At 43.1% G+C, this 27,817-nt stretch overlaps 1 protein-coding gene across 8 annotated transcripts in view; it reads left to right on the top strand.

The window, feature by feature from the left end:
* LOC144934588 (prolow-density lipoprotein receptor-related protein 1-like) overlaps positions 1-27,817 on the top strand; it is a 308,957-nt gene that overhangs the window by 29,916 nt on the left and 251,224 nt on the right. The window contains exon 1 of one of the 8 annotated variants that reach the window (XM_078860555.1): positions 13,414-13,888. The exons of the other annotated variants lie outside the window; for them this stretch is intronic. Within the exon in view, the coding sequence (XP_078716681.1) occupies positions 13,780-13,888 (109 nt within the window). The 5' untranslated portion in view covers positions 13,414-13,779. Of the gene's footprint in view, positions 1-13,413; positions 13,889-27,817 lie in introns of those variants that run through there. 8 annotated transcript variants of the gene reach the window in all.

The following is a 27,817-nucleotide window of genomic DNA, read 5'->3' as shown; positions in this document are numbered from 1 at the left end:
CATTTACGTCGCAAGTTACCTTTCACCTATTATTAAAATATCTCATATTGATATGTTATAATACAAATCACTAACAATGGACATTTTAAAATCTGCAATATTTAGTTGTATTCCAACTCGAACATAATGTGGTAGTCGTACAATTTTCTGTTGTATGTGCAGAGGACTTCAAAATATGCTTAACCTGCAACCTCACTTGAACCATTTGGTTTCCACATAAAAACACTATTTCCCAAGAGATCTGCAATGCACACTTAATAAAAAAAAAACCCTTCAAAATATAATCGTTATTAATGTATGCCCTCTCATCATAGCAATTCGATATGTTTTCAGTGTTGTCCCACTTTGTTTGGCATGATGTCCGACGTTTTCCAGGACAAGGAGTAAAACGTCGGACATCGTGCCGAACAACCCGCGTGCACACACATCTGGCGGTGATCGAGCGCAGTCGTAAAAAAACCGACGCTGCAAAGCCCTCCCTTTCAATGTTGGTGTTGGAATTACTGGACCTGTTTTTTTCCTCTTCTGCTTTTCAAAACATGCATTGGTTTCCATGTTTTTCTTCACAGTCTTGCTTTTTAATCCATAATAGAGGTTTTTGGGGGTTAGATCGCGTAAATATAAGTGTCATTAAACCCGCCGCCACCCGACACAGCCCATTAGTAAGGTTTGTCACGTAAACAAAACGTGCCAATCCGTTACTCGTTCAGCACACCGGTGTGTTGGAAGCTAAACCCACAACATTTACAAATCGAGTACGACGTTTCACCGGCAATAACAACCAGTCTCATCAAGCGACAACCGACGTGTATATTATTCTCATAGTCTTGTTGGCAAATGTCCATGACTCTATTTGAAAACACCGTTCAGTACAACTATTTCTATCTGCAAAGATTTTAGGCCAAATTCCATTCACAAACGACATTATTTTCTCTGAGGCAGAACAAAAAATTGTGGATAAATGTGGATTAAAGAGAGGAAATTAGCACACATTGTCTCTTATTTGCGAAAACAAATCACAGAAAAAGAATGAATTGCATAATTCGGGCAGATACATTTCCGGTGCGTCAAGTCTGTGGTTAAAATAGTAAAATAAAATGTGCTGCACAAGTCATCTCATCTGCGAAAAAATGTAAGGATAACTGTAAGATGCAGGATAAGTGTAGTGTTGCGTGACATGCCTCATGGCAGTGGCATGATCAGATTGCCACTCGCGCTAATAACAATCATCTTCAGCTTCTTGTCATCGTCATCATCGTCCTTTGTCATCACCCTCATCTCTTGCTCCTTCCCATCATCATTGTCATCATTGTCATCATTGCCATTGTCAGACACCTTCTCTCCGTTGCTGGAAAACGAAGCTTTCCCGTGCAACATTTCCGTCCCTCGCGATGCCTGCGATAACCCCACAATCCACCCCCCACCCACGCCTTGCTGCCGTGGTCATCCTCTCGGGCGAGTTCTCAGCCTCGTTGGACGCGCAGCGTAAAATGATAGCGCGCGCAGGGGGAGACTGCGTGCAAAGCACTCGGCACGAGAGAGAGAGGGGGGGGGGAGATTGTACTCGGGCACGGGAAGAGACTGTTCACGGCAGGAGGAGGATTGCATTGCGCATTAACGCGCACGTTGGCAGATCGTGCCAAGCGCTAGCACGGCAGGGGGGAGCGTGCGAACGGACGCTCGGCGGCGAGACGGCACAAGCGCCGATATTTAGGAGATGGCAGTACAGCAAGTGGGTACGTGTGAATTCATCCACGGACATTTGTGTGTTCTCATCTCACGCGCATGGGGTTTCTCCAGACGCTCCTGTCTATTATCACGTGCAAAATGCTCGATTTAAATAGTGTATTTTATTTGAACCTATCTACGTGACTTTACCGAAAGACCCGAAGAATATGTTTCCACTCTGTGCGGCTTTCCTCGACAAATAAGATCAGTAAACGGCAATAGCAAATAGCAGCAGCGATGACGTGATGGCCATCGTTATCATCATCGTTGCTGGAATTTTCATCATTATTAACACATCGTCATCTGCCTATTATCATGGCAGGATTAATTAAGTGCCTGTGGTGACAATTTCTGGGTAGGCCTCTTAGAAGCGGATAATCGGATGACTTTGCCGCGCTGCGACTCTTGTCTGTGAGCACCCTCCCAGTAATAACTCCTCTTACCCACAGATTAATGCACACAATAGGAAACCAAACCACCATGGATATTAGGAAACTTCACGAACCGACCTGTGCTCATGGATAATGGGAAGGGCGGATACAATAGGCTCGCGGATAAGAGGTGTTCTTCCTGTATTTGAGAATGCCACTCCACGGTACGCACCAGAGGTGGGACAAAGTCATTGTTATGCAAGTCCAAGTCGAGTCGCAAGTCATCAAATTCATGACTCGAGTCTGACTCGAGTCCAAGTCACATGACTCGAGTCCACATCTCATAGGTGGGACAAAGTCATTGTTATGCAAGTCCAAGTCGAGTCGCAAGTCATCAAATTCATGACTCGAGTCTGACTCGAGTCCAAGTCACATGACTCGAGTCCACATCTCATAGGTGGGACAAAGTCATTGTTATGCAAGTCCAAGTCGAGTCGCAAGTCATCAAATTCATGACTCGAGTCTGACTCGAGTCCAAGTCACATGACTCGAGTCCACATCTCATAGGTGGGACAAAGTCATTGTTATGCAAGTCCAAGTCGAGTCGCAAGTCATCAAATTCATGACTCGAGTCTGACTCGAGTCCAAGTCACATGACTCGAGTCCACATCTCATAGGTGGGACAAAGTCATTGTTATGCAAGTCCAAGTCGAGTCGCAAGTCATCAAATTCATGACTCGAGTCTGACTCGAGTCCAAGTCACATGACTCGAGTCCACATCTCATAGGTGGGACAAAGTCATTGTTATGCAAGTCCAAGTCGAGTCGCAAGTCATCAAATTCATGACTCGAGTCTGACTCGAGTCCAAGTCACATGACTCGAGTCCACACCTCTGGTACGCACTGTCAGCCGCATCCAGTTGCAGCTTGTGTGTAGACGTTCACTGAGCACCCAAATAGCTATAAATATTCCAACTCCTCTTCCAACATCAATCCCCATCCCCCCACAGTCCATCCTTTGCCAGTATGAGGCGTGGGTGACAGGCAGTCGAGTCACAAAAGAATGCACTCAGCCTCCAATAACGTGGCAATTACGCCTCACTACTGATTGCAAAATTCCACCAGCTTTAGCGCTTTTAACCGGTCTAGATGTGTTTAATGGGTTCTAATAAGCAGGAGGAATGTGGGGAATATACAGTAGTATCGTCATTGCTAAAGTGAACTGGTGGTTGGGTCAATGTGTTACATAAATTGACTTGAAACTCGACATGATGGAAACATTTATTGTGGCCATTATCTTCTTTATTGTTCAGACAGTGCTCATAATTTCGCTGTATAATTGGCTTGCATAAAGCTGAGCAGTCAAATCTTTGTGTGCATCCTATTCCGCTCAAAAGGTACACTGTGTAACACGATGTAATTGCTATCAAAAGTGATCAGTTGCCGAAGCGTAATAAAGCACTTGTGCCATTTGGGGATATGCCACATTCATCTCAAGAGCATTACATTATTTTCCGAATGTTCTGACATTAGAATGACGCACTATTAGGACCACTTCGGGACTTCCACTCGGATCACCGGCTGATGTTTCGTGTGCAGGAATGACCTGATTCCTGCGTGGTATTCCGGCAAGATGGGATGATGCGTGGAGCCTGGTCGGCCTCGTGGAAGCCCGGGCTATACGTGAAGAAAGTAATTGTATAGCCTAGCACATACACGAGGCAGCTGCGTGTGTATGAACCCTTGTCTATAGGCCAGCACATGCATGCAGAAGCTACGTGTGATCCTGATCATATATCGATTGACAACAATATTAGCCGTTGGCCATTTTGAGGAATCGAACTCGGGTAATCAAGTTAATGTCCCACCAGTGCGCTGAACACTAGTTTCAGTTGAACAATTTATGTGGTGATGCTGCTGCATTGGCAGTGGTCCACAAGCAAGCACAATGGACAAACACACACACTGCCTTAAAATAAAATAATATATGCGACGTTTCAGGCAACGGCCCTTTTTCACAGCACATAAATAGAGGCCAGAGAGATAGAGTTAGTAATTTAACACGTAGGCTTTCGCGACCAATATTATTCATAATATAGGTTTTTGAGTCAGATCGCGTTATTTATAAATGTGTCGTAATCCTCCACCACCCGACACGGCCAAATAGTAAAAAATGAGTCACGTTTTTTCAAAGGACAAAATAATTCACTTCTTTAGCCCACCGGTGTGCTGAAGAGAGAATCAACAGCATTTTAAATTTGAGTACGACGTTTCGCTGATAATTACAATCAGCTTCATCGGGCAAGAATGGTGAAGCTCTCCTGTTGCTTCCGGTCTTAAATAGAGCAGCATCAGGAATTAAATGATCACGTCACCCTGCTCCTGCTTTTGTTCTTTTGTTCTTTTTTCTGTCTACGTGACTTTACCTAAAGAACCATAGGATAATTTTTCTGATGACTAGTTTTTAAATTGGCATATAAAAAGTTACCTTCACAGCAACTATTATTGAGTACTAGTTTCAGTTGGTTTCCATCTTATTCGCTCTTGACCACTCTTTTAATGCCAATCTTTTTTTCGAGAGCGAAAGGGCTCCCACACATTGACCTTTGGTGTGTGCCGATGGCAAAGCACGTAAGCTCTGCTCTGTGCACAAAAAATCAGAGGCAAAACATACAAACGGAACGGATACAATCTGCAGTATGCCAAGGTCTGGAAGAAAATTGTGTACTGTTGTATCTGAAAGCCATTGACCATGCTGCTGTAGTAAAACGAAAACAGTTTCATCTGGAGATCACTTCCATGAAAATTGTTTCATCTTCTGTTGGGAGAAAAATAATCCAGTGACAATAAGAAACCACATCATGCTCTCGTCTAGCTTGTTGTTGCCATTGTTAGAAAGTTACTATTTATAAACGCGATAAATGTGCCTGCTTACTGTTAAATATTTTCCCAGATTAAGTGCTAACATAGTCCGGCCCACGAGGCCTGAACACTTTTTACCATTTTAACACCATTTGCCATTGTACAACCCGTGTATATCACCTGTTATGATTACCCACAAATTACCTACACGGCATTATCGCTGCACTTAATACCTTTCTGTGCATCTTCGCGCGTGCCTTTCATCTTGTGCCGTGCGTCTCCATTGTGCGCCTTCTCAGGTTAATTTTGTGCGCGCACAACGCCTTTGCGATTGCATGGCTGTGACTTTGTGTTGGCCGCATTGGCCGCAATTCCAAGCGAGCTCCGACGTGCCTTTTGATGTCCCGCGCATGCACGTTCGCCTATTTGTGTACGCACTTATTTGTGTACGCACCTATTTGTGTACGCACTTATTTGTGTACGCACTTATTTGTGTACGCACTTATTTGTGTACGCACCTATTTTTGCACGCACTTATTTGTGTACGCACCTATTTGTGTACGCACTTATTTGTGTACGCACTTATTTGTGTACGCACCTATTTGTGTACGCACCTATTTGTGCACGCACCTATTTGTGTACGCACCTATTTGTGTACGCACCTATTTGAGTATGCACGGCGGCAGTGCGCTCATGTTTTAGGTCACACCCGTGCGTGTGCACGCGTTGCTTGCGTGCATACGCATTATGGGAGTATTCCGATGATTTCAATTGTGATACCAGTGGGCTGTTACATGCTTTGAATACCATACATCAACCGTGGAGCATATCTGAAATTGGGTATGTCCAGCAAATGTGACATAGGACACCGCCTTATTTTTGTATTTTGTTAAACGGTGGAGAGATGAGATCCTGCAATCACAAATACAGTGTGTTCATTTGCACGAGATTCGCATATACAATATTCATGTGTCAAGTGCAGTATATGGTATTGTGTATTCGTTCCATGTGTATGCGTGTGTGACTCCTTGATGTTTATCACAGAAGCATGCAATTACACTTTTCAAAGCAGTGTACCTATATAATGATGTGCATCAGATATATTTTAAAAATGTCCAATGTTTGCCAAACATGTATTAAATGCTATATTGTAATTGTCGCATGTAGGGAACTTATCTTATGTTTATTCTACATGTATACTGATTGTCGCAACAATGTATCTCAAAAGCGCATTACCTTTTTACTGTATTTGTTTTGCTTGCAATTCCAGTCTATCAATGTCTGGAAAGTAAATTACTTCGTATAATTTTAGATTCATTTTTGGAAAAAAAATTGCAACTGATTGCTCTTTATTGATTTGTTGATTTAACCTCGGCTTCTTAGATATTAAGCCGAGATGCATTTTATGCATCTCGACTTATGGGGCAATGTCACATTCTAACAAAATATATTGCATGTTCCATAGTAAATAGTGCATTATAATAGCGGCATAAAATAACATAGCATTATATTATGACAGATATAAATAAAGGAAATGCCTCATACGTGTCTTGTTTTAATTAATTTGTTTGAATTGTATTTTGTTTTTAACATAGCCAAACAATAAAACACGTGAAATATGAGAGGACTATTTTAGCGAAGTCGAGATGTGGTGCCTAAATGAACTATCGTATCTGGAATTTTATATAGTGCTTTTATCAAAGCGCTTTACAAGAATTATGAATGGTACATTAGTAATGGCTGATGGGGAAAAGGGGGATGGGGTTTGAGTGTTGGGGAGAAGGGATGGCAAGGAAGGGTGATATGGAGAGGGGCGAGGTTAGGAACGGGAAAGAGGATGGTTAAGGTATTTAAGGACGCGGACAGGAAGTATGTTCTCATTCGGAATCTGAAGCCAACAGTTTTGAATTAAAGGTGAACAGACAAAGGTGCAGACCTGCAATTTATTGCTCATGCCACTGCTGGCAGGGAGGGGATATTTTATCAACTCTTTCAGGATGTCCATAAGAGGTTGTTGGGTTAGATCATGTAAATATGTGTCGTTAAACCCGCCACCACCCGACACAGCTGATTAGTAAGGTTTGTCACGTAAAAAAAGTGCCAATTCGTTACCTGTACAGCACACCGGTGTATTGGAGAGTAAACACAGCATTTACAATTATTTCAGGCTGGCCAGACGTCTTTGAAGGGGGTGAGAGTTATTTATACTTTACCCTACCACATCACCTACTGATCATACCAGTGTTGTTTAAAAAAGAAAATAGGTGCAATGGTGATCGTTGAACATTCTCTCACCAAATGAAAGAAAAACAAATTTCCCTTTAAATTAACCATGCCACGTTCACTATGATGTACATACTACATGTGTAGTGCAGTCCAATCACGCGGAGACGAGGAATACTATAAGGGCTGGATGCCGTTTATTAACAGACGCTCACACACTGCATCCTACACTCACACCAGTGCACCCTATTCTCCGTCCTTCACTTGGACCTGGGATAATTATATACGTCGGGCCCTACTTCGGCTACCCCTCGGCTCTCTCACCCGCCTGCCCGGGGCAGGGGATCGGCCAACACCGCCCTGCAACGAGGAGAGGGAGACCTCTTCCAGCCGATCCTTACCCTGGCTCCACACGACGACCACGTGTCCGTCACCTCTCGGCAGCTCCTCCCCCCAGCTCGGCCCCGCCCACTTTCCCGGAAGTGCTTTCCGAAAGTCCCCTTACCGAACCCGTGACGTTACGTCATCCTTGGCCTCGCATAACTCTCCACCAACTCGCATTTCCCCACGCTCATCCCTCATTGGCTACTCACAGTACTCCTCTACACACGTATGGTCATTGAAGCAAAGGAAGAAACAACTAAATCAGAACATTTTCTCAACAAAATTAAAGTGAAATGCATCAACCAATGGGCTCCGTAATGGATACCACATTTGTCGGTGCAATCAATCAAGAGGAAGGACTTAGTTTCATATACTCACGTTGCCAGAATTGCACAACAAATCCCTGAACAATAAACAAGACGTTAAAAGAAAACACGATGGATCTGAATGTATATTGACTCTTCTCAATGTGAACTGCTAAATTTGACGAGGAATGACCTTCAAATAAACTGCAAACAACTGACTGGACGTTAATTAATTCCCGGTGTTTGCCTCCGTTAGCATTCAGGCTCGCACAATGGGGGGAAAAAAACCTGCCAATATAATTGTGTACTTAGAAAATACTGCCAAGGCAGCCTTTATTGTGGCGTAGGGATCAAATAACAGACACAGGATTCAAAACCGTCCGAATAAAGTGAATCTTCACTGAAACCATCCAGATTTCAACCTTGAACAAAGTATCACCATTCTTGTCTGCTGTAAACACTTAAATGGCAAATACGCCTCTGATCCATGACCCTATTAGCCGAATTATCAGCGGCAGCGGTATGGGGCACAACATCTCCTATTATCCATGACTCCGTTGTTCCCTATATTATGGGCACACATTTGCACACATGTGCGCACATGCTGTGCTTCACAACACCCCTGAAATGTACTTCCTGTTATCAGTGATTTTTTGTGTGGATAAGAGGAGTTACGTGGCATAATACATCGTTTATCTGGGGTTATTGAGCTGCAGTTTTTCCAGCATGCACTTTGGCTATTATGCCATAATTTATATTATCTGCAATTACATTTAGAGAAAGAGGAACATATGGGATTTGCGAACTTTGCAGGTTAATAAAATGATGAAAACAGTAAGCGGCTGCTCCTAGCCCCCATGTTACTGCGGAATAGTCTGTACATTGTTTAGAATGACCAAAGACATGTTTTAAAAATAAATAATAATTCATGGAGTTATGCTGGCGACGTCGTCGCTTATAGATGGTGGCTGAAAGTCAAGAATATTGGATGTTATTATGGAACACTTTCATGGGGAGATATAGAGGGGATGGAGCTCATGTACAGGTGGATTACTACACTGCAGAATCGTGACAGATGTCGACGGTTTTGGGAGGTCTTCATCCAGCAGTGGCTTGACAGGGTGACGATGGTAATATTTGCAAACGTGTCAAAGCGAAACGAAAGATTGTAGTACTGCACCGAAGTTATATGCAGAAGACGGCTATACCATAAAATAACAGCAGGGGGTAAGTGTGAGCCACACTGCTTTGGTGGAAGAAAGTTGAGGGTGGCATGTTTTTTTGATCGTCTCGAATTTTCTTCCACTTTTAGCCTTTTCTTTCGCGTCCATTATTGTTGAGAGCTGGCTCTGAATCCTATCACGTGACTGTGCAACTCTGGGATCCGATTGTTTTAACAGCTGCAATCTCCTGGGGTTGGATGCGAGCCATTGCAATGGCAATGTCAAATTTAAAAATAAAGCAGCCAATGCGGCATACATAGATCTCACAAAGGTAGAGTGTGTGTGGGGGGGGGGGGATTTGAAGTCGATTTTTTTGTTCGTCTGATCCATAACTATTAGCTGTGCCCTTTCAGTTCCTGATACTAAAGTTTCTTTTGTGTTTTGGCCAGAGAGTATAACCATGGCTGTTGGGGGAAAAAAAAACAACACATCACTGTTTATGTATAAAAAAAAAATTATAGTCCTGTTGTTTTTCGCCACGTTTTGAGTTATTTTTACAACATGATTTAGTATCGAAGGTTAAGTGCTTGTATTCAACTGTATGTCACACTTCTAAGGATACATAATTAATTAGTAATTTCACGGAATGAATCGTATGAATCACTATTATAATTAGGGGCCGTCCATAAATGACGTCACGCGATTTTGGACGATTTTTGACCCCCCCCCCCGCTCGTCACACGGCGTCACAAAAAGGCAGACCCCTCCTCAAATATGACGTCACAAAGCTCTGCCCCCCCCCCAAAACCATATTTCCATTTTGAAAATAAAACATGCTTCGAATTGCTTTAAACTATTGTCATTGTAGTGCGTATTTAATGTGGTGCTGCACTGATGTTGTAGGAGTGTTGTTATAACAATTAGTGTTGTTATAACAATTCTATATTTATTTAAAGTTGCGCATTTTGATGTGACGTCACATTTCTCACCACCCCCCTCGTCACAAATGTCTGACCCCCCCCCTAGGTGCGTGACGTCATTTATGGACGGCCCCTTAGTCAAAAATTAAATTGCAAATTGTTTTCTTTCAAATTTGTGCTTCTGGGTTGTGACTTGAACGAAGAGGAAAGCCGATATCTAGACCCGTGGACTATGTATACATGGGGCACAGTGGTGAAATATGCTTACCACACTGCATTAACCGGTAACCCATACGGCAGTCACAGTACTTTAGTTTATCGCATTCTTTGTTTCATTAATTGCATGACAACAACGACGCAACAATAGACCGAACATCGCATCGTTCGTGTGAGCGTATTGTTGGCAATAAATGTGGGCAATTAAGGCCCTCGGTGATTCACGACAGTCACTCGCTTGTTGGTGCTCGGTCCACCCTCTTCATCAATCTCCCATCGCGACCACCAGTGCTGCCCGTATGTGCACTTCACCGTTTGATTCTTCCACAAATGTTGTGTGTTTAAACTCTATACTGCCCTTCTCAACTTTGAATTCCCACTCCATAATCTGTTTTCCCAAGATGGTATAACCTTGTTCGATTCAGGAAATGTGTTTAACGCTTTTTTGTTGTTAAAACTTTAATGCAGCCGTGCTCGTTGTTGATGGCGACGGAGTGTTCTTTGTGCCTTTGGCCCTGTGCTTAGCATACGAAATGAAAAACGACATTTGGCAACCAGTGAGCATGACAAGAAATGCTAAAGATACAGAAATCGCACACTAACGTCGTGATGAGTAGCATAGCATTTATAAACAAGAAAGTACTGCACTCGTGAAAAGCAGGGCATTAAGGGGTGATTTCTAGGACATTTGTAAAACTATAACGCGCGTGCTTGCGTGTGTACATGCAGTATGCATTTCTTACATTGCCTGCAAATAAATTGAGAAGCTCTCCGTCACACTTTGGGGCATTTTTACATTTGCTCATTGTGCTGCACAGTGGTATATGCAGCTTGCTGCAATCCATCACCAAGAATTGAAATTTAGAGATGGTGTGACCTCCAAACAGTACAATCCTTAAGGAAATGCAGTTCCGCATATTTTATGGTTACACTTTGGGGCGGGTGGGATAAACGATTGCTTAGTCCAAAGCCCTTACAGATGATTTCCATTCTTTGGATAGTAATATTGCAATTATTGGCATTTTCAAAAATGTATTAACATGTTTATTCTTTACATACTTGAATATTTTTTAACACAATGCTAGACATTTGTTCGAAATGGCCATTGAAATTAAGATCGGCAAAGATGATTTATTTCACTTGGGTTCTTCACACCTTTTAAAGTGTTAAATGTTCACTGGGAAAAAATATATATATGTAACTTTAAACGTGACATACTTTAATAGTGATCTTTTTTTGCTTTACATTCGTTTGAATGACATTCAACCTTGTTTCAGTGTGTTTTTCCCACCTTAAATATTAAAAGTAAATTTTTTTTGACAAGCAGTGTGATTTATGTTCACCATCGGTGGTCTACAGCCAATTTAAGTTTTATATATTATTTGAAGAAAATGTATAATTGCATTTGCGATGCTGGATTGAAATGTTATGCTTTCCAACCAAGGTTGTATGTACGTTTGATTTCTTTCGCACCGTACGTAGCTAACCGTGCTAATTGGAGGTGTAGTTGAAAGCATGCATGCATTAGCGCTGTCAGTCTTTCTGTTAATCTGTCTGTAACAGGGGTTCATAATTTCGATTTAAAGTTTTCGTGACTGCAGGGATTCATCTTCTTGGTTCTTTCGGTAAAGTCACGTAGAAGGGAAGTAATAAAATAATAATTTTTATTATTTTATTACTTCCCTTCTACGTGACTTTACCGAAAGAACCAAGAAGAGGGGTTCATAACTCTCATGAAGATGATCCAATATAAATACAACTTTAGTGTAAAGATGTGTCGCTGGAAGGGAAATACCCTTTAGAAACCCTTAGAACTGTGAACATTGGTTAATGAGTTATACAAAACAATTGATGATTTTAAAAAACTGACAGTTTTGCAAGCCTTTTCGGCCAAGACAATGACGTCACACGCCATGCAATCGCTCATCTCTGCACGACATCGCGTGTGACATCGGCTCGTGATGTCACACATCACGCACTGTTTGGTGTCATCTGATTTTTTGACCTTATCTTTGACTAAATATTTCTCAGGAAAAATGTGTTGGAAAGGATTACAGAATCCGTTCATATGCATCATTGTCTTCATTGTTTCTTGCTTGAAAAAAAAACATGTCATATCGTAATCCAACCGCAACATCAGCTGTGGGATTTTATTTCGTCATCAGCAAATTGTGTTAGAGGGCATCTGCTAATTCGGAAAACAAACGGATACATTGTTTTGCGTTCATGATTAAACCATTTGTTATCACGATTTAATTTGTGTAATTACAGTATTTTCATTGCAGTGGTGATTGATGAAAGCGTCATTGTACTGTACTGATAAAACATCATTTGCAATACTGGTCTGGAAGTAATTTAATTGTGGCTTTCTAAGCCAAAAAAAAAATTTGAGCCATAACTATCATGCAAGTAAAATTGCGGAGTCTGTTTTCCCCCTCACATGTCTTGTTAACTCCACTTCACGGGATAGATGTGTGTGCGCTTGCAATGCACTGAGTGTGCACCCGTGCTTGGCTCGTGCGGTTTGTCTTGAGGGTTTAAAAAAGGACCATTGCTTGAAATTACAGAAACATAGGCAGCTGAACCACAAACAGTGGGTGTGGAAAAACACATAGTTCACGGGGCTATGCTAAAAGCCGACTGGGTTAACATCTGACACATTTCAACGGAAAGTCTTTCAGCAAAAGGAAAGATGCGAGAGATGATTGTGACTTCGTGAACTCAAATCATTTACAACGCTCCCATCTTGGGGAGCACTATGGGTAGGTCTGCTGCTGCTGTGGTACCAAAATAAAAGTCCAAGCTTCTGAACAATGGCGTATTTGCTCAATGAGCCCACAGCTTGCAAAATGCATTAATTACCTTTAGACCTGCCATTGTCCTCTCTGAAAAAGACATTCTTGCAGATAAGCAACAGTGCCTCGTCTTAACATGCCCACTACCCCCTATATTTGTAAGTGCTTCAGTGGTTCAGTCCACACTGCTCTGTTAATGCATGTGAATGTCACTTTGGTGCTGGTGGTGGGTGGGGGGGAGTGGTGGTGGTGGTAAAATGCGAGAGAGTGATGGATGTGTGTAAACCCACCCTCTCTCGAAAGCACCAACCAATTGCACGGAGGAATGGAAGCAGGCGGGCGGGGAGGCAGAGGGAGAGAGGCAGGCACGCTAGTGTGTGTGGGGAGGGATATATGGGAGGGACTGGGGATGCATGGGAGGAGGAGTAGTAGGGCTGACGGTGGGGTCTGGGCGGAGGGGAGTGTGTGTGTGTAGGACAGCCCTCTCTGTGCATTGTGTGAGCTGCGAGTGCCCTGCATGCAGCAGTCATCGGCAGCGAGAGGCGCAAAGAGTGCATCTCGCAGCGTGGCTTTGCCTCCGGCTGCATCACGCATGCCATAGGGGTGTGCTGAGCACAAAAAAAGCCCTTTGGCCAGCGGGTGAAAAGGAAGCCCTCTTTCTGAACCGTAGCTCTTGCCACGCCGTAGTTGCACCAAGGAGGGAGGCTCCTTTATTCGCGGATCCCCGTGGCACGGGCGGTCTGCAGGCTGCAGGCTCGTGTGGGTGCGTGCCTTGGTCGTTGCGAAGCGATCTCCCCCGTTGTTTGCCTGGTCATGGCCAGCTCTTCGACAGCCGCCACCCTGCTGCTGCTGCTCCCGCTGTCTTGCTGGGGATTTCTGCATTTCGCAAGCAGAGCTGCTGCGGCGGTCAACAGGGCTGAAGGTAACGGTGGATTTGTCTTTGTAGGTGTGTGGGGAGCTTTTTTTGTGTTGCCTTTTCGTTTTGTCTCGTGTGCCTTGTCTGTTCATGGGGACACGTTGAGCCCCACTCCGATGTGTTTTGCACGAGAGAACAACGGATGATTTGAAATTGCAGTTGAAATACATTTGTATGAAATGTATCAATAGGCGTTGGATCTTGTATTGCACGTGGTTCTATTTAGTGATGTATTGAATTTAGTTTGGGGGTGGACTTGGTTTACACAAAAAAGCAGTGAAAATAAACAAAGAATTAACTATTTTTGTTCATGAAAGCGTAATGTTTGAGACACCACAAAAGCGGCAACGTAAATTGGCAGCATTACATCACATTGTCTCCACCTATTCAGGGGCTTAGAATGGGGTTCCTTTTTTGTGACTTGTTAAGTAGACGGATATGTGGCGTTGATGTCAAGATTCTCCCCCCCAGTTCCCCTTTTCGCGTTGATTTATTTAATAACATTTTTTTGTGTTGCTGCTGTGAGACTTAAGCTTCGAAAAACCACGCTTTGGTTTACCCCGATATATATAGGGGGGGGGGGGCTTATCAGATGCACGGGTCAGACCGCTTCTCGCTTGTACAGATGGCAGCACCACATGCCCCCCCAGCCTCCTCCTGGTCTAATGGTGGAAAGGGGCTGGTGAAGCTGTCATCTGGCTGTTGTTTGAAGTCCTGCCGTATCCACATGCGGCTCTGTGCCCCACCCCCGCCCGTCTCATTCCTTTCCTGCACCACCGTACGTTCGTACCGCCACTGCAAAGCAAAGTCCTCCATTATTCCTTCCCACCACCAAAACCGAAGCCTGCCCCCTTTTTTTTGCTTGGACCAGAAAATGGTCAAAAGGAAAAGTATATTCGGATCGAATGGCTTCTTTTTTGTTCAATTTGCCAACGTAGGGTTTTAAACACGAACGGGAATGTAATATGTACAATATATTTGAAGGATCTATTTACTTCGGAATTATTTTTGCCGAGTTGCCACACTCATGTGCCCGTGTTCGTGGAGGTAATTGATGTTAAGCTAGTTTAATGGCTTCGTTCAATCTGGATGAAAACTGCCCAGAGAACTCGCACGCAATAAGGGGGGGGGGGGGGCAATACAATGACATCCCAAAAAAATCTAGAACAAATAGGTCAGAAAACCTACTTGCTCTACAGCCATCTGGTGGCCACTTAACATGCCTACACGTTGCGAGATTCGCCCACTTGCTTGAGATGTGCGGTGCACCACCGCCTGAACATCGCGACGATTTGCAGGCATGTGCCACCTTGCCCCCAGCGGTGATTCATGATGGGCTCGCGTCATAAAGTATATTAAGACTCGAATTAAACCCCCATTGTCCACCGTCGGAAAACAAGAAAACTATAGTGTACACTGTAGTTGCAGCAGAATCGGCGCGATGTGAAATGGAAGTCGCAAACTTCTGTAGCTTTCTTCTGATGCGGTCTGGCCACAACGCTGGATTCCTGAGCAAATTAGAAGCGTGTGTTGTAGGGACGTTTTGAGCAGAGCTGTTGCCCCCCCCTTCCACCGCTCTTCCCATTGCCTCCATCACACCCCCAACTCCAACCTCCCTTGCTCACCATCCCTCCCCCTTCTCTCTCTTCTAATGCTCTTTCCCCCCTCGGCAGCCACAACTGGGCAGTGTGTGTGTGCGGTTTAGAGTGTGTGCTTTGGGGATGGTGGGAGGGGAAAAGCGGTCCAGATTTTAGCGTTGAGCTGTGTGCATGCTTGTATGTGTGTGTGTGGGTAGTCTGGATGTAATTGTTTTTGTTTCAGCCGACTGGAAATTTCCCTCTTGTTTTTTCCTTATTTGGAATTCTACATCACATTGATGTAAAAGTCACACCACATTGATGTAAAAGTGACGTTTTAAAGTAAAATTTTAGTTTTTCATGTTACATTGTCAACCCATTGCTGATATATAGGAAATGCATACAAAAAATTACGTAAACGTTATAAATTTTGGTGATAATTTTCCAGCATCTACCGCCCATCATCAGCCAATGTCTATCCACTGTTGGTTGAAGGCCTCTCCACGCCGTGACCACCACCCCCCTCTCTCCCCATGGCCCAGCTCTGCTGCCCATCCCATCTCACTGCTGCACATCCCATCTCACTGCTGCCCATCCCATCTCACTGCTGCCCTTCCCATCTCACTGCTGCCCTTCCCATCTCACTGCTGCCCTTCCCATCTCACTGCTGCACATCCCATCTCACTGCTGCCCATCCCATCTCACTGCTGCCCATCCCATCTCACTGCTGCCCATCCCATCTCACTGCTGCCCTTCCCATCTCACTGCTGCCCTTCCCATCTCACTGCTGCCCTTCCCATCTCACTGCTGCCCATCCCATCTCACTGCTGCCCATCCCATCTCACTGCTGCCCTTCCCATCTCACTGCTGCCCTTCCCATCTCACTGCTGCCCATCCCATCTCACTGCTGCCCATCCCATCTCACTGCTGCCCATCCCATCTCACTGCTGCACATCCCATCTCACTGCTGCCCATCCCATCTCACTGCTGCCCATCCCATCTCACTGCTGCCCATCCCATCTCACTGCTGCCCATCCCATCTCACTGCTGCCCATCCCATCTCACTGCTGCACATCCCATCTCACTGCTGCCCATCCCATCTCACTGCTGCCCATCCCATCTCACTGCTGCACATCCCATCTCACTGCTGCCCATCCCATCTCACTGCTGCCCATCCCATCTCACTGCTGCCCATCCCATCTCACTGCTGCCCATCCCATCTCACTGCTGCCCATCCCATCTCACTGCTGCCCATCCCATCTCACTGCTGCCCATCCCATCTCACTGCTGCACATCCCATCTCACTGCTGCACATCCCATCTCACTGCTGCACATGGACCTGTCTTGTCGCTCCATCTGCTGCACGATAAAGCGATTTGCGATTTTTTTTTCTACGGCTGCCATTCTGTCACCAGTCTCGTGCATCGACTATCATTGTGTCCTTGCCCAAGCCCTTTTAATTGTCTTAATCGCCAATATGGTCTCTCATATGCCATCCTCCGCTTTTCATCTGCCATCGCATGATCGCAATGAAGTTTCACTTACTGAACAGACACGGCAGTCGTCTTAAAAAATTATGATTGAATGGTTATCAGCAATCTCCATTAATTTGCATTCATAGCTATTGTCATAGTTACAATTATATATTTTTCTGTTTAAGTTGTGGGGTTGTCCACCAGTAAGTGCATAGCCTGCAAGGGTCCCAACCAATTATGTGCATTCAGCTCGTACAATTACATCACGCAGTGACAATTCAATAATACAATGTTAGAAACGGGTTGCTTGCAGTAGGGATTTCTGTAGAACTGGTGGCCATGCGAATTTATACCTTCTGTTACAAAATCATGAATTACTGTTTTAAAGCTGAGGCCATGTTGGCTATTATTTGGTGTGAACTTAGCCCTTTGAAATGTCTTGCTCGTGGTGTCATCAGTAGCCTTTACATCCAATTCTAATATCAACCAATCGTCTCCCACAGGCAGAGCCTCTAATTTTGCACTCTTCCCCCAGTTCTATAAAAAAAAATTTATTGCTCAAGTGGGTAAAATGGTCCTGCTGCCAAGACACCAACTGTGTGGTTTTATAATGTTCTAATTACGGTATGGTAATAAATACATGAAGATTACACATTTTAATCATGAATGAACATCGTCTACTTCCTGGGTTAAGATCATTTGTTTCCTTGCTGCATAGACCTGCTCGCTAGGCATGTTAGGTTCATGGTGTGCCATAACGCGGACAGCTTTAGCCATCTGTGCTCATTTTGTGCTGCGTACGCCCAGCACAACAAGGGTCTAAAGAGCACCGTGAAAATCATAACACCGATGTGCGCATTTTGGAGAAGTTGATGCAGTTGCGTTATAAATACAGTGCACCTGGTACTGTGTTTTAGTGCCTATCATAAACTCGTGTTAGGGTTTATATTTGTTTACAGGTTGCGGTGTAGGCTTTCAATTGAGATTCCGGGCGTCTTGTGTGTGTGGGCAGCACGAGAAGGCACCCCATTGTTTAATGGCTTTGTCCCTTAACCATGCCCAGTCAATTAGTCACACGAGCTGGCTTGGTTCTTTGTGGCAATTATCAGTGCCCTCCGAAATTAAACTGTGCCCTGTTGTGTGCCCCCTCTCGGTTTAATAATCACCAGGGCTGTCTTCGGGATTTATTTGTTTGATCACCTTTTTTTGTGGAGCCGCAAGATAGTCAGCATTGTTCGAAGGAATGTTAACCATTTGCGGTTTATTTGGCTTTGAATTTTGCCACACGGCAGCCACTTCTTTGGAAAGTGCAAAGCTATCTTTAGCATCTGTGCGAGTACTGTAGCTTTCCGATTGTGTAACTGCATTACGTGTTGTCGGTGTCAAAGATGAGGACTTTCGAAGGAGAGGTCGCTCAGGTTATAGACCTTCCAACCACTGTCACGTGTCTGGGAGTATCAAATGTTGACCAACTGCACAAATGTGTATTTCGTTTTGGTCACGAACCCCCATCCGTATTATGAGTGAATGCTCCAGACATTTCACGTGACATTTTGGGTGAGATGAAGAACTCGTAATGCGCGCTAAGGTGTGATGGATGAATATGGCTTGCATGGCTATTGTGTGGCTTGCCCCATGGATTGTACTTTACATTTAATGATTTATTTATAAGGCAAATATCCCAAGAGGCCTGGCCTCAGATGTGCCAGGATACCAACTGCATTGTAATTTCTATTCAACGGTCCATGGAGTGCAAATCCTAGCATTTGTGTTACTTCCCCCCCCTCCTCCTCAACGTATTTTTTGGAAAATGATTAAAAATCAAGAGCAAGAGCCGTTTATTTTCATTTATGTTAAATTAAAGTGGAAACTCCCTGGCTTTTGTTGAGCCTCAAGAAGAAAGATGGATGGTGAGTTGGACCGCAGAGGGAGAATTGTCCAGTTTCCTCCGAAACCTTGCATTGAGCAGAGCTCTCAGTCGGCCTTGAGACACGGATGGAAGGCAGGCGTGTGTGCCTTTGTGTTGTCCGTGACTTTAAATAACCCCGACTCTAATTACCTACTAGCAGTCGGCACTTGTGTCGGAGGCGTTTGTCAAATAAAAAATGTATATGTTTAAGCGTGTCTTATTGGAGCTTGGATGACAGAGCGTGCACAGATTAATGGTTTTTACTGAGTGTGCATGGATTAAAGGTTTTATTATTAATGCTGTATTAGCACCGCTCTTCGCTTTTTTTCCTAATCATTCGGACTTATTCGTCTTTTTTTCCATTTTCGAAATACTTAGAAAAATCATTACACTTTCTTTTTTTACGGATGTCAACTGTGAAGTCTGTGGGGCCCATGGGAAGCATCAGGTGCCACGTAGTGGAAAGTCTGTGCTGCATTGTCACTTTGATTGATGCATCGTACTTTACAGCAGCCCATAACACATCATTTCGTGTAATTGAGCTTAAATCCACGAGGTGAAACGAGTTGATATGCATGAAACACCCAATACGTGCATCAGCCTCGTATGTAACAATTTAGTGGCATTTGAAATGCAGCCACTGTTGATATTGTGAACATGTGACAAAAGGCTTATGCTGCATTGTTTCCCCCCACGTTTAATTAAATGCAGTTTAGTACATCGGAAAGTATTTTTTATGAAAAATGTTTCATGTTGCTGATTTTTTTTTACAACAAAACACATCATCTGTCTATTTGGAGATGATACGAGTCATTGCTGTTATTAAGCAATTGTTTTTGTGCTTTTCGTGTACAGCATGCCTTATTATTATTATAGCAGTTATTTATCATTGTTTCATTGCATATACACATACTGTGCGTGGTATGCCCACGTATAGAATAATGATGCGCAATTGATTTTGGAAATAATATGTATGATTAACGACTGACGATAAAATGCAATGTGAATGCCTTCGTGCAACTTGTGGTTATAAACACCAACATAGTACACAGTGCGGTACACGTGCAGCCAACTCACGGAACTGATTGCTGTATCTACCGCCACCGCTTAATTTTTCAGTCCACACATTTACCGGCGCGATATAGGCAACAGATGATGACATGTTTTGCAGTTAACTCATTCTCTCATCCGAGTCCCCAATATTCACCAGATGATTCTCTTGTACAGGCTACTGGTTGGCATCGTTGTTAATTATCACGTGACATTTGTGTCTTCACTCCGTATTAGCTGCCTGTTTTGTCTAAAAGGCCCTAATCAAAATAACGAGAGTCTCCGTAATTTGTGAGTGATGCTTCTTAGAATCCAGGCAACGTTATTTTTGTGTAGATGCCTTATTTAAGAATATGTCGTTTGGTGGCAAATCGTTTGCTCGTGTCACAGTTAAGTGGGGTTTTTTTCCACCCATTATGGGGGGAAACATATTCTCTGCATGCCTCTGTTTTAATTAACTGTGTATATGCGGCAGATGTGCACGGAGCGTGTGTACGCGTGTTTGCTCATATCGAACTTTCTTCAAATTACCCCATAGTTTTTTGTGTCGGTGGACACTTGGAGAACTGTCGGGTAAATCATAACTGGCAATTTTAGACCTGAGGTTGTAGCCAATTATATAATGGCTAACTTAATAACGTTGCCTGCTTGGTCAATTAAGCAGGTACATCTGAGCATGTGTTTGGTATGCATTGCCTCCTGCAATTATCGCCGTTGCTTGCAGATGCATTTTTTTAGCCATTTTAACACGTAGGCTTTCGCGGCCAATATTATTCATAATCAACGTTTTTGGGTTAGATCGCGTTATTTATAAATGTGTCGTAACCCTCAAAAATTATAAATGTTGTGGTTTCACGCTTCAACACACCGGGGGGCTAAAGCAGTGAACTATTTGTATTTTGTCAACGTGACACTTTTTTGCTGATTGGCCGTGTCGGGTGGTAGACGGTTACGACACATTTATAAATAACGCGATCTAACCCAAAAACGTTGATTATGAATTTTTGAGCCATGTTACACTAGCTTCACAGTACGTCACATTAATCTGTTTGGCAAAGGGAAAAAAATTGTGACCTTTTTGATGCCATAAAGAAAACAACCAATGTACAGGTACCCTGCTATGCCACTCTTTATTATTTTTCAAAATATGGACACTAAATCCATAGATATATTTAAATATGCATCTAATGCAGGATTAATAGACACTAAGTAAATACTGTAATCTTCAAAAAGCATACGTAATCATTTTACGCTAAGTGATTACACATTCACACAAAAAGAATAAAGCTTAATTGCCAAGTATGATGTTAGCTCAGCCATGTGCCGCTTACCGCTATCTAATGATATGCATTGAAGAGGAATGCCGTTCGTGATGCAGATTGTGTGCAATATTGAGCGTACCACAATTTAATTATGCGATGTATGAATTGAGATGCTGCCCAAACTGACAATATATCCAATGTCACTCATTTCCAGCTCTTCCCCCACCAACACCTCTACATAACCCCTTGCGCAATACCATATTGCCAGCGATGGCTGAAGGCATGCGCACGTGCTTCCTATTAATGTCCTATTAACACAAAGCTCTCCTCCATCGCCACCAGAATACAGAATAAGAAACAGTCGACACGGACAGACGTGGTGGAGGAACACCGGGAATATTGCATTAACGCAAGTTGTTGTGGTGGTGGGTGGGGGGGGGTTGCGATTTGGGTGCAAATCAGTCAGATGGTTGATAACCAAAAGGGGGCCTTTGATTGTTAAGCCCATACATTTAAGCAGCCCAACAGCTTTGAGCATTAAATCGCACACAAAGGGTCAGAGCAATGTGTGTGATCAGCAATATTTAAATCGTGGCTAAAGCAGGCTTTCTGTTACAGTGCTATCGTACTGGTACGTAGCGTGGGTTTGTACGCCTTTTCCATCCAAGGGTAGTCATGGAGGGGGGGGCTTCTATTGTAGATCTGCAAACGGTTTTGAGCTTTTGCTCCCCAAATTGGTCTCGCATCTGTACTGCGGTCCACATCAAGTGGATAAGCAGCCCCGAACCTCCAAGAAGCAGCCGTATTGTGGCGCATCCGAGTGATGGGCTCGCATGGTGGGACAGCTGCTGATTGTTAATTGAACGCTTGCTTGCGAAATTCGTTGGCATGTATGAAAGTACTCTATTCGGGTCGAAATTGACCATTACCTCACCTCTATTTCCGATGTCCTTACCTCTCGTATGGACGAAGTGCCCCTCTCCCGACATGTGCCTCCCACCCCGCTGCTGTTTAATAATCCCCTGGACGGCCAACAACCATTGCATAATGTATGTCCTTCTGGCTGGTTCGAGGGGAATGCTTTTATAATGAATTATTGCATTTTAGAATAAAAAAAATATATAATGCTTAAAGGGGAAAATGCGAGGATCAACATATAAATTAATGAAATACAACTTCAATTTATGTATTTTCAAAAATTATTTACATGTACAATGCAGTAATTGAAATGGTTATGATTTAGGAATCAGGACCCTTTTGCAGGTATTTCAGATTGCCTTTTAAAACAGAACGGTGTTTTTTTTGCAGCGTGTTTAGAGTACATTACTAATACAGTAGATGTACCCCCCCCCCCCCCGAGCCATATCTGTCCACCCAGCAGTTCTGTGTACATGGGAACAGCACAGTCGATGGACAAGCCGCTTGTGGTGAGATAAAGCGTGGGTGCTCTCCCACATTTTCCAAGATGTCTGGCCCACATGGAAGAGTAGGCCAAATATTAATTATACGGGCTCCTCTAGAGTTCCCTCCAGACGGAGGTCCTTCTTCTAGCAGTGGTGTGAGCAGGACATTGGACATTTCCACCCCCCCCCCCCCAATCGTGCCATCGATGTCGTGCCTGAAGACAAAGTATCGAACAAGCAGCATTCATTTAAGCTAGCAAACTCTAGACTTCAGAATTTTTAGGTTTCTCATCAGCAGTCAGGCTTTTTAAACAAATGCTGCTTCCATAATAGATGCTATTGGCTTGAGCACTCGAAAATAATAAAGCTGTTCTTTTATGGTGTTGTTTATACGGTACCACCCGTCTGCATATATATAGTAGTGAACCGAAGTCTGTAATCCATATATTACTGCGCACCATTTAAAGGGGAAGCAAATTACCAGTTCTTGAGGTGAAAGAGTTGGCCTTTTGTGTGAAAGGTTGCACTTTGACATCTGCAGCTTAAAACAATTATCCAACAACTGGCCCGTTGCTCCGGGGTTTGGCCCAGTGGAATGGGAGATGTCAGACTCGTCACCAGACATGCTGTGAGCTACCATCTGCTGCAGTGCAGGGCTGGTTCAGATGTCTCGGCAAGTTATATCTTCATACCCATTCACTTCCTCTGCATGGAGTCGTGAGCTCTTGAATCATATTAATTGTGCTCGGGGAAATCGGCAAGTGTTGTAAAAGTAAATGATGCATCATTTGCTGCCTGTAATCATAACCAACATGTAAATGTTATTACAGGGGAAGTCTTTATCTGTGATAATATAGAGGACTCTATATCATGGATTCCAGTATCTGCAAATGTTCTCCACTTATCTGTGGGGAGATAAAAAAAAAGATAATTGCAGAAAATGAGGAATTTTCTGCTCGACTCGTAACCGTGATGACTGTGCATGTAATTGAAAGCCATTTCACAATGGAGTCTGGGAAAACTCGAGTATAATGGCAGACAGTTGGACATTGAGTTTTTACGGACCCTACTGCTTCCGAGAATAATCGGAGATATGGGGAATAGGATTGTGGATGAATAGGATTGTGGATTAATAGGATTGTGGATGACAAGAGGATGTCTTCTATATAGTACATAGCTATTCAGTCATTAGTGCGGTGGCATTGCTTATCTGCGATGGTGTAGTGGGGCCCATCGTGGATAAGCACATTTTCAGATTGTAAGCTATCTGTGGGAAAAATCCTAGAATCCACAACAATCATGAGTAGCTGTGTAGTGTAGGTGACTCGTGTAATGTAATGGAGGGTACTTTACCTTGTGATGACAGATATAGAGGATGGCATCTTTGACGTGTTCACACATCGTCACTTATTAGCTTCATCATAACCTTAGTAATTATCCATTTTCTTAAGTCATAGTCTTGTCATCAGTACCTCCCACCACATCTGTTGCAATTGCATGCGAGATATTGTGGCCCATCTGCTGAGATCTTCTGGTACAGCATGCCCTGCGGGGACACATTGTTCATCTCGTGCGAGGTCGCTCGCCTCTTTGGGTGTTGCTTCCATGCCTGTCCTGATAAATAGCGGTGGTTTTGGCCCATTTGGGGCCTGAGCAGCAACAACAGCATGTATGGTTACATGCCCTTTCCATTCATAAACTGTTGGTATGACACGAAAATATATACATACTACAAATGTAGGGCGACGAGACTGGCGAACAAAAGATAGTCGTGTATTGAGATGAGGGAAGAGATACAGGACAGGTGAGAGGTAGGAATGTAGTGAAATGAAAGATGCAGGAAAGAGACGGACATTTGGCGAGGTGAGACAAAAGACCTGCAGGCAATATATAGATGTGATCGATGTATTTGCTTTTCATGCGAGTTGGGCCTCCGTGTTTATCACAGTATAAACTCGAGCTGATATTTCATACATCCATATAATATTTGTTTTGTTTTCTAGTCTGAAGCCGCCGGAGCTATTTGGGCCCCTAAACCTTTGCTCAGTTTACTTATGCATTGTGCTTCCACTGCCGCTAAACCGTCTTGGTGGCAGTGATTGACAACAGCAACAATGGACCACCCATAACTTCCATTAATCATTGCTGGCAGCGATGGCGGTGGCAGTAACTGCAATCCAGTTGTGAAAATGCACGATGTCGTCATCTTTTTTTTTATAAAAAAAAATGTGTTCAGGGCAGAACTGGTTCATATATCATGGTGCCACTGATATTAGCGGTGGCCGGAAATTGAACTTATGTTGGCAGGATCATAGTGCAATGCGATTACTCCTGCATCACTGCTCAGACCCCATTATCTTTATTATCCGTGGATTATCACAGATTATATGATTAATATCATCCCATACGGTTCACGGCTTCATGGATAATGGGATGAATGTCGTGCTCATCCACAGTTCTGTTCACTTACACAACATTGTAGCCAATGTAGAAAGGTCTATCCTTCGATAATGAGACAAAACACAGATATTAGTTGGACCACTACATCCCTATTATCTGGAATCCCAGATACTCTTACCATATGTAAGATAAGTTATATTGTTTACTTTTTTAATAGAGCATAATAGCATAGTGACTTTAAGATAATCCTAGCACATACTTGCTTAGGCTGTCACAGAAGGTTGTTATGGGATATTTGTATCAAGCAAATGCATAGGTGACGACACCTGCAAGGATAGGGAATTTATTGATGTGCCTGCTAGAATTTGTTTCATTGCTCGGTTGACACTCGGGATGCATGTCTCCGAGACCAAATAGCCTCCAAATAAAAAAAAATCAAAGCCTCAGTGCTGACAGTTGAAAATGAATACATGTAAACTGATCACTGGTCTGTATGACAATCAAGATTGGTTGATGACATCAGAGTGTTAAAATGTGGGTAGGGCACACTTGTTTTTCAATAATATCAACAGCACTGCTTAACAAACCTGAGCATTGTAGACCTGTATGGAATTCAGACTTTGGCTTGGTGCATGATGATCGTCATTCAGCTGATCAATGGCCATGGCATGTCATTGACTAATACTTCACCCACGCTTTTTCAGTGGCAACATTGTAAAACTTAAACGATGCACTCGTACATTATGTTGTAAGGGTTGCCACCTGCAACAATAAGTTAATTAATTAACTTTCCTCTCCTGATGACATCATGTGTGATGGCATATCAAGATGTCAAGTCATGCGCCATGTGAATTCATCTCGAGTGGCTGATTGTTTTTTCTCCTCTTCCTGCCATTCTGTGGTCAGTCTTGACCATCATACCTTCTAGAAATGTCTTGCCCAAGCCCCACCGACTTCCCTTAACAGTCATTATGGATCAGTAAATACGATGTCCCTAATTAGTGTTTCTTCTCTAGTCCAATCATTCCTCTTTATGTGTCTCAGTGATTTTTTTGTAAACAATTGATATATATTCGTAGGGTAATGACAGTTCCCCCCCCCCCCCCTTTTTCAATAAAATGCAAATCAGGGCATCACTGGATTGCACGGTTGAGATATTTTGCTACGTAAACATTTAGTAAATAAAGACTGCTAATTTTCCTTCAACAGATAATCTCACTCCTTTGATATCAACAGGCGTTCAGTTTTATCCAGCGGGTCTTTCTCTCTCATCATACTGCAAAGGGCACAGTGGTTACTTCTTCAAATGTGACATCTGGAACCTCCTGCTGGTCAGAAATCTGTGGGTTTTCTTCTCCTGGGGTGTGTGATTTTTTTAAAGTAGGGGGAGCTGCATAAAATGTCTCTCATAGCTTGTATTTTTCTATCTTTATATTGTGTGTTGTCACTCCGGATCACCGTATTAAGACCACCGTTTTTGATCTACCAATCATCCGTGCAATTTTGCTGCTTTTCTGCTCCTGTTGTGTATTGACATTTGCAATCTCACACGTGTGTTGTGTTCTCTGAATTTATATTCTAGCCTAAGCATCAACACAGGTTATAAACATTTTCTCAAAATAAACGTATTCTTATCCATACATTTTTTTATCATGATTGCATGTTTAATTCCTTGGCAATATTGCCTTTATTAGCAGAGGCTTTTATTGTTTCACTCTGATGGATAAGTCCTATAGCTCCCAGAAACTCGTATGAGGGCTGTGTCCACATGATACATAGTCGGGTTATCTGAGATTTACATTTTAATGCAGTGCACAGTCACTGTAATCCTCAAGCTGGTACGAGTTGCTCTGTGCATTGCAAACAATGAGCTTTGTGAGAGAGTTTTATACCAAAAAGGGCATTTTGTATCTGGCTTTAATGGGATTCAGCGAAAGCATTTGTGCTTTTGCTTTTTCTTTTGTAAATCTAATTCCCGTGCGCACTTGTCTTGTGACTAACTTTTTTGGTTGTAGTCGAGACAGAGCAAAGTACTTGCATTAATTTTTTGACACTTTATAATTGGACAAGAATGCTAATTGATTCACTGCATGTATACAGCGTAAATGGGAAGTCCCTATACCCCTTTACCACTGGGTCCAACAACAGCTTTTAACACAGGGGGTATAGGGGCATTCCACATACATGTTAGCAGTGTGCACATACTCAGTGATATATGTATGTTATGCAATTCGTTCACATTTAATAACACAAACAGATAGTTATAAATACAGTGCTGATTGTATTAAATTACTTTTTCAACTTGATTTTATATTGCTGCCAATGTTCAAAATACAGGTTTGGGGGAGGGCAATGATTTGTGCGCATTCCTGTATTCCGTTTCCATCATGCCACCATATAATCTGTGCAAATCCATGCAAATCTCTTGAAAAATCCCTGCACAAATTAATGCATTAATATTTCTTGGAATGGTGTTAAAAATGCCTCGCAACAGAATTTAGTAAGCAACCCCACGGCATTCTCCATTTTGTGTGAACAGCATTGGATACATGTTTCCTATGGTAAATATTTACGTTCTTGATCGTGCTTTCAGAAAATAATCAGAAAATACCGGTTACTTTACCACGTGTTGTCTGATAAGCAGGATTTGGTAATGGAAGGAAATGGGGAGAATTGTTGAAGATTGCAAAAGTGAAATATTCAGAACCGCCGTGATAGACCGTGTTTTCAGAAATTTGTTTAAATATACAAACCCCTAATGTAATATTGACATAAATCGTGCATTGCTTGGTTGCTCATTTTTACAGGTGTGAACTGTTGTTGGGCGTATATTGGACACATGGGCGTGGAGGCATCGAA

This window comes from Lampetra fluviatilis, chromosome 10 (assembly GCF_964198595.1).
Source record: "Lampetra fluviatilis chromosome 10, kcLamFluv1.1, whole genome shotgun sequence".
NCBI classification, from domain to species: Eukaryota; Metazoa; Chordata; class Hyperoartia; order Petromyzontiformes; family Petromyzontidae; genus Lampetra; species Lampetra fluviatilis.
The sequence above is the reverse complement of the archived record's forward strand: the minus strand, read 5'-3'. Positions and strand labels throughout refer to the sequence as shown.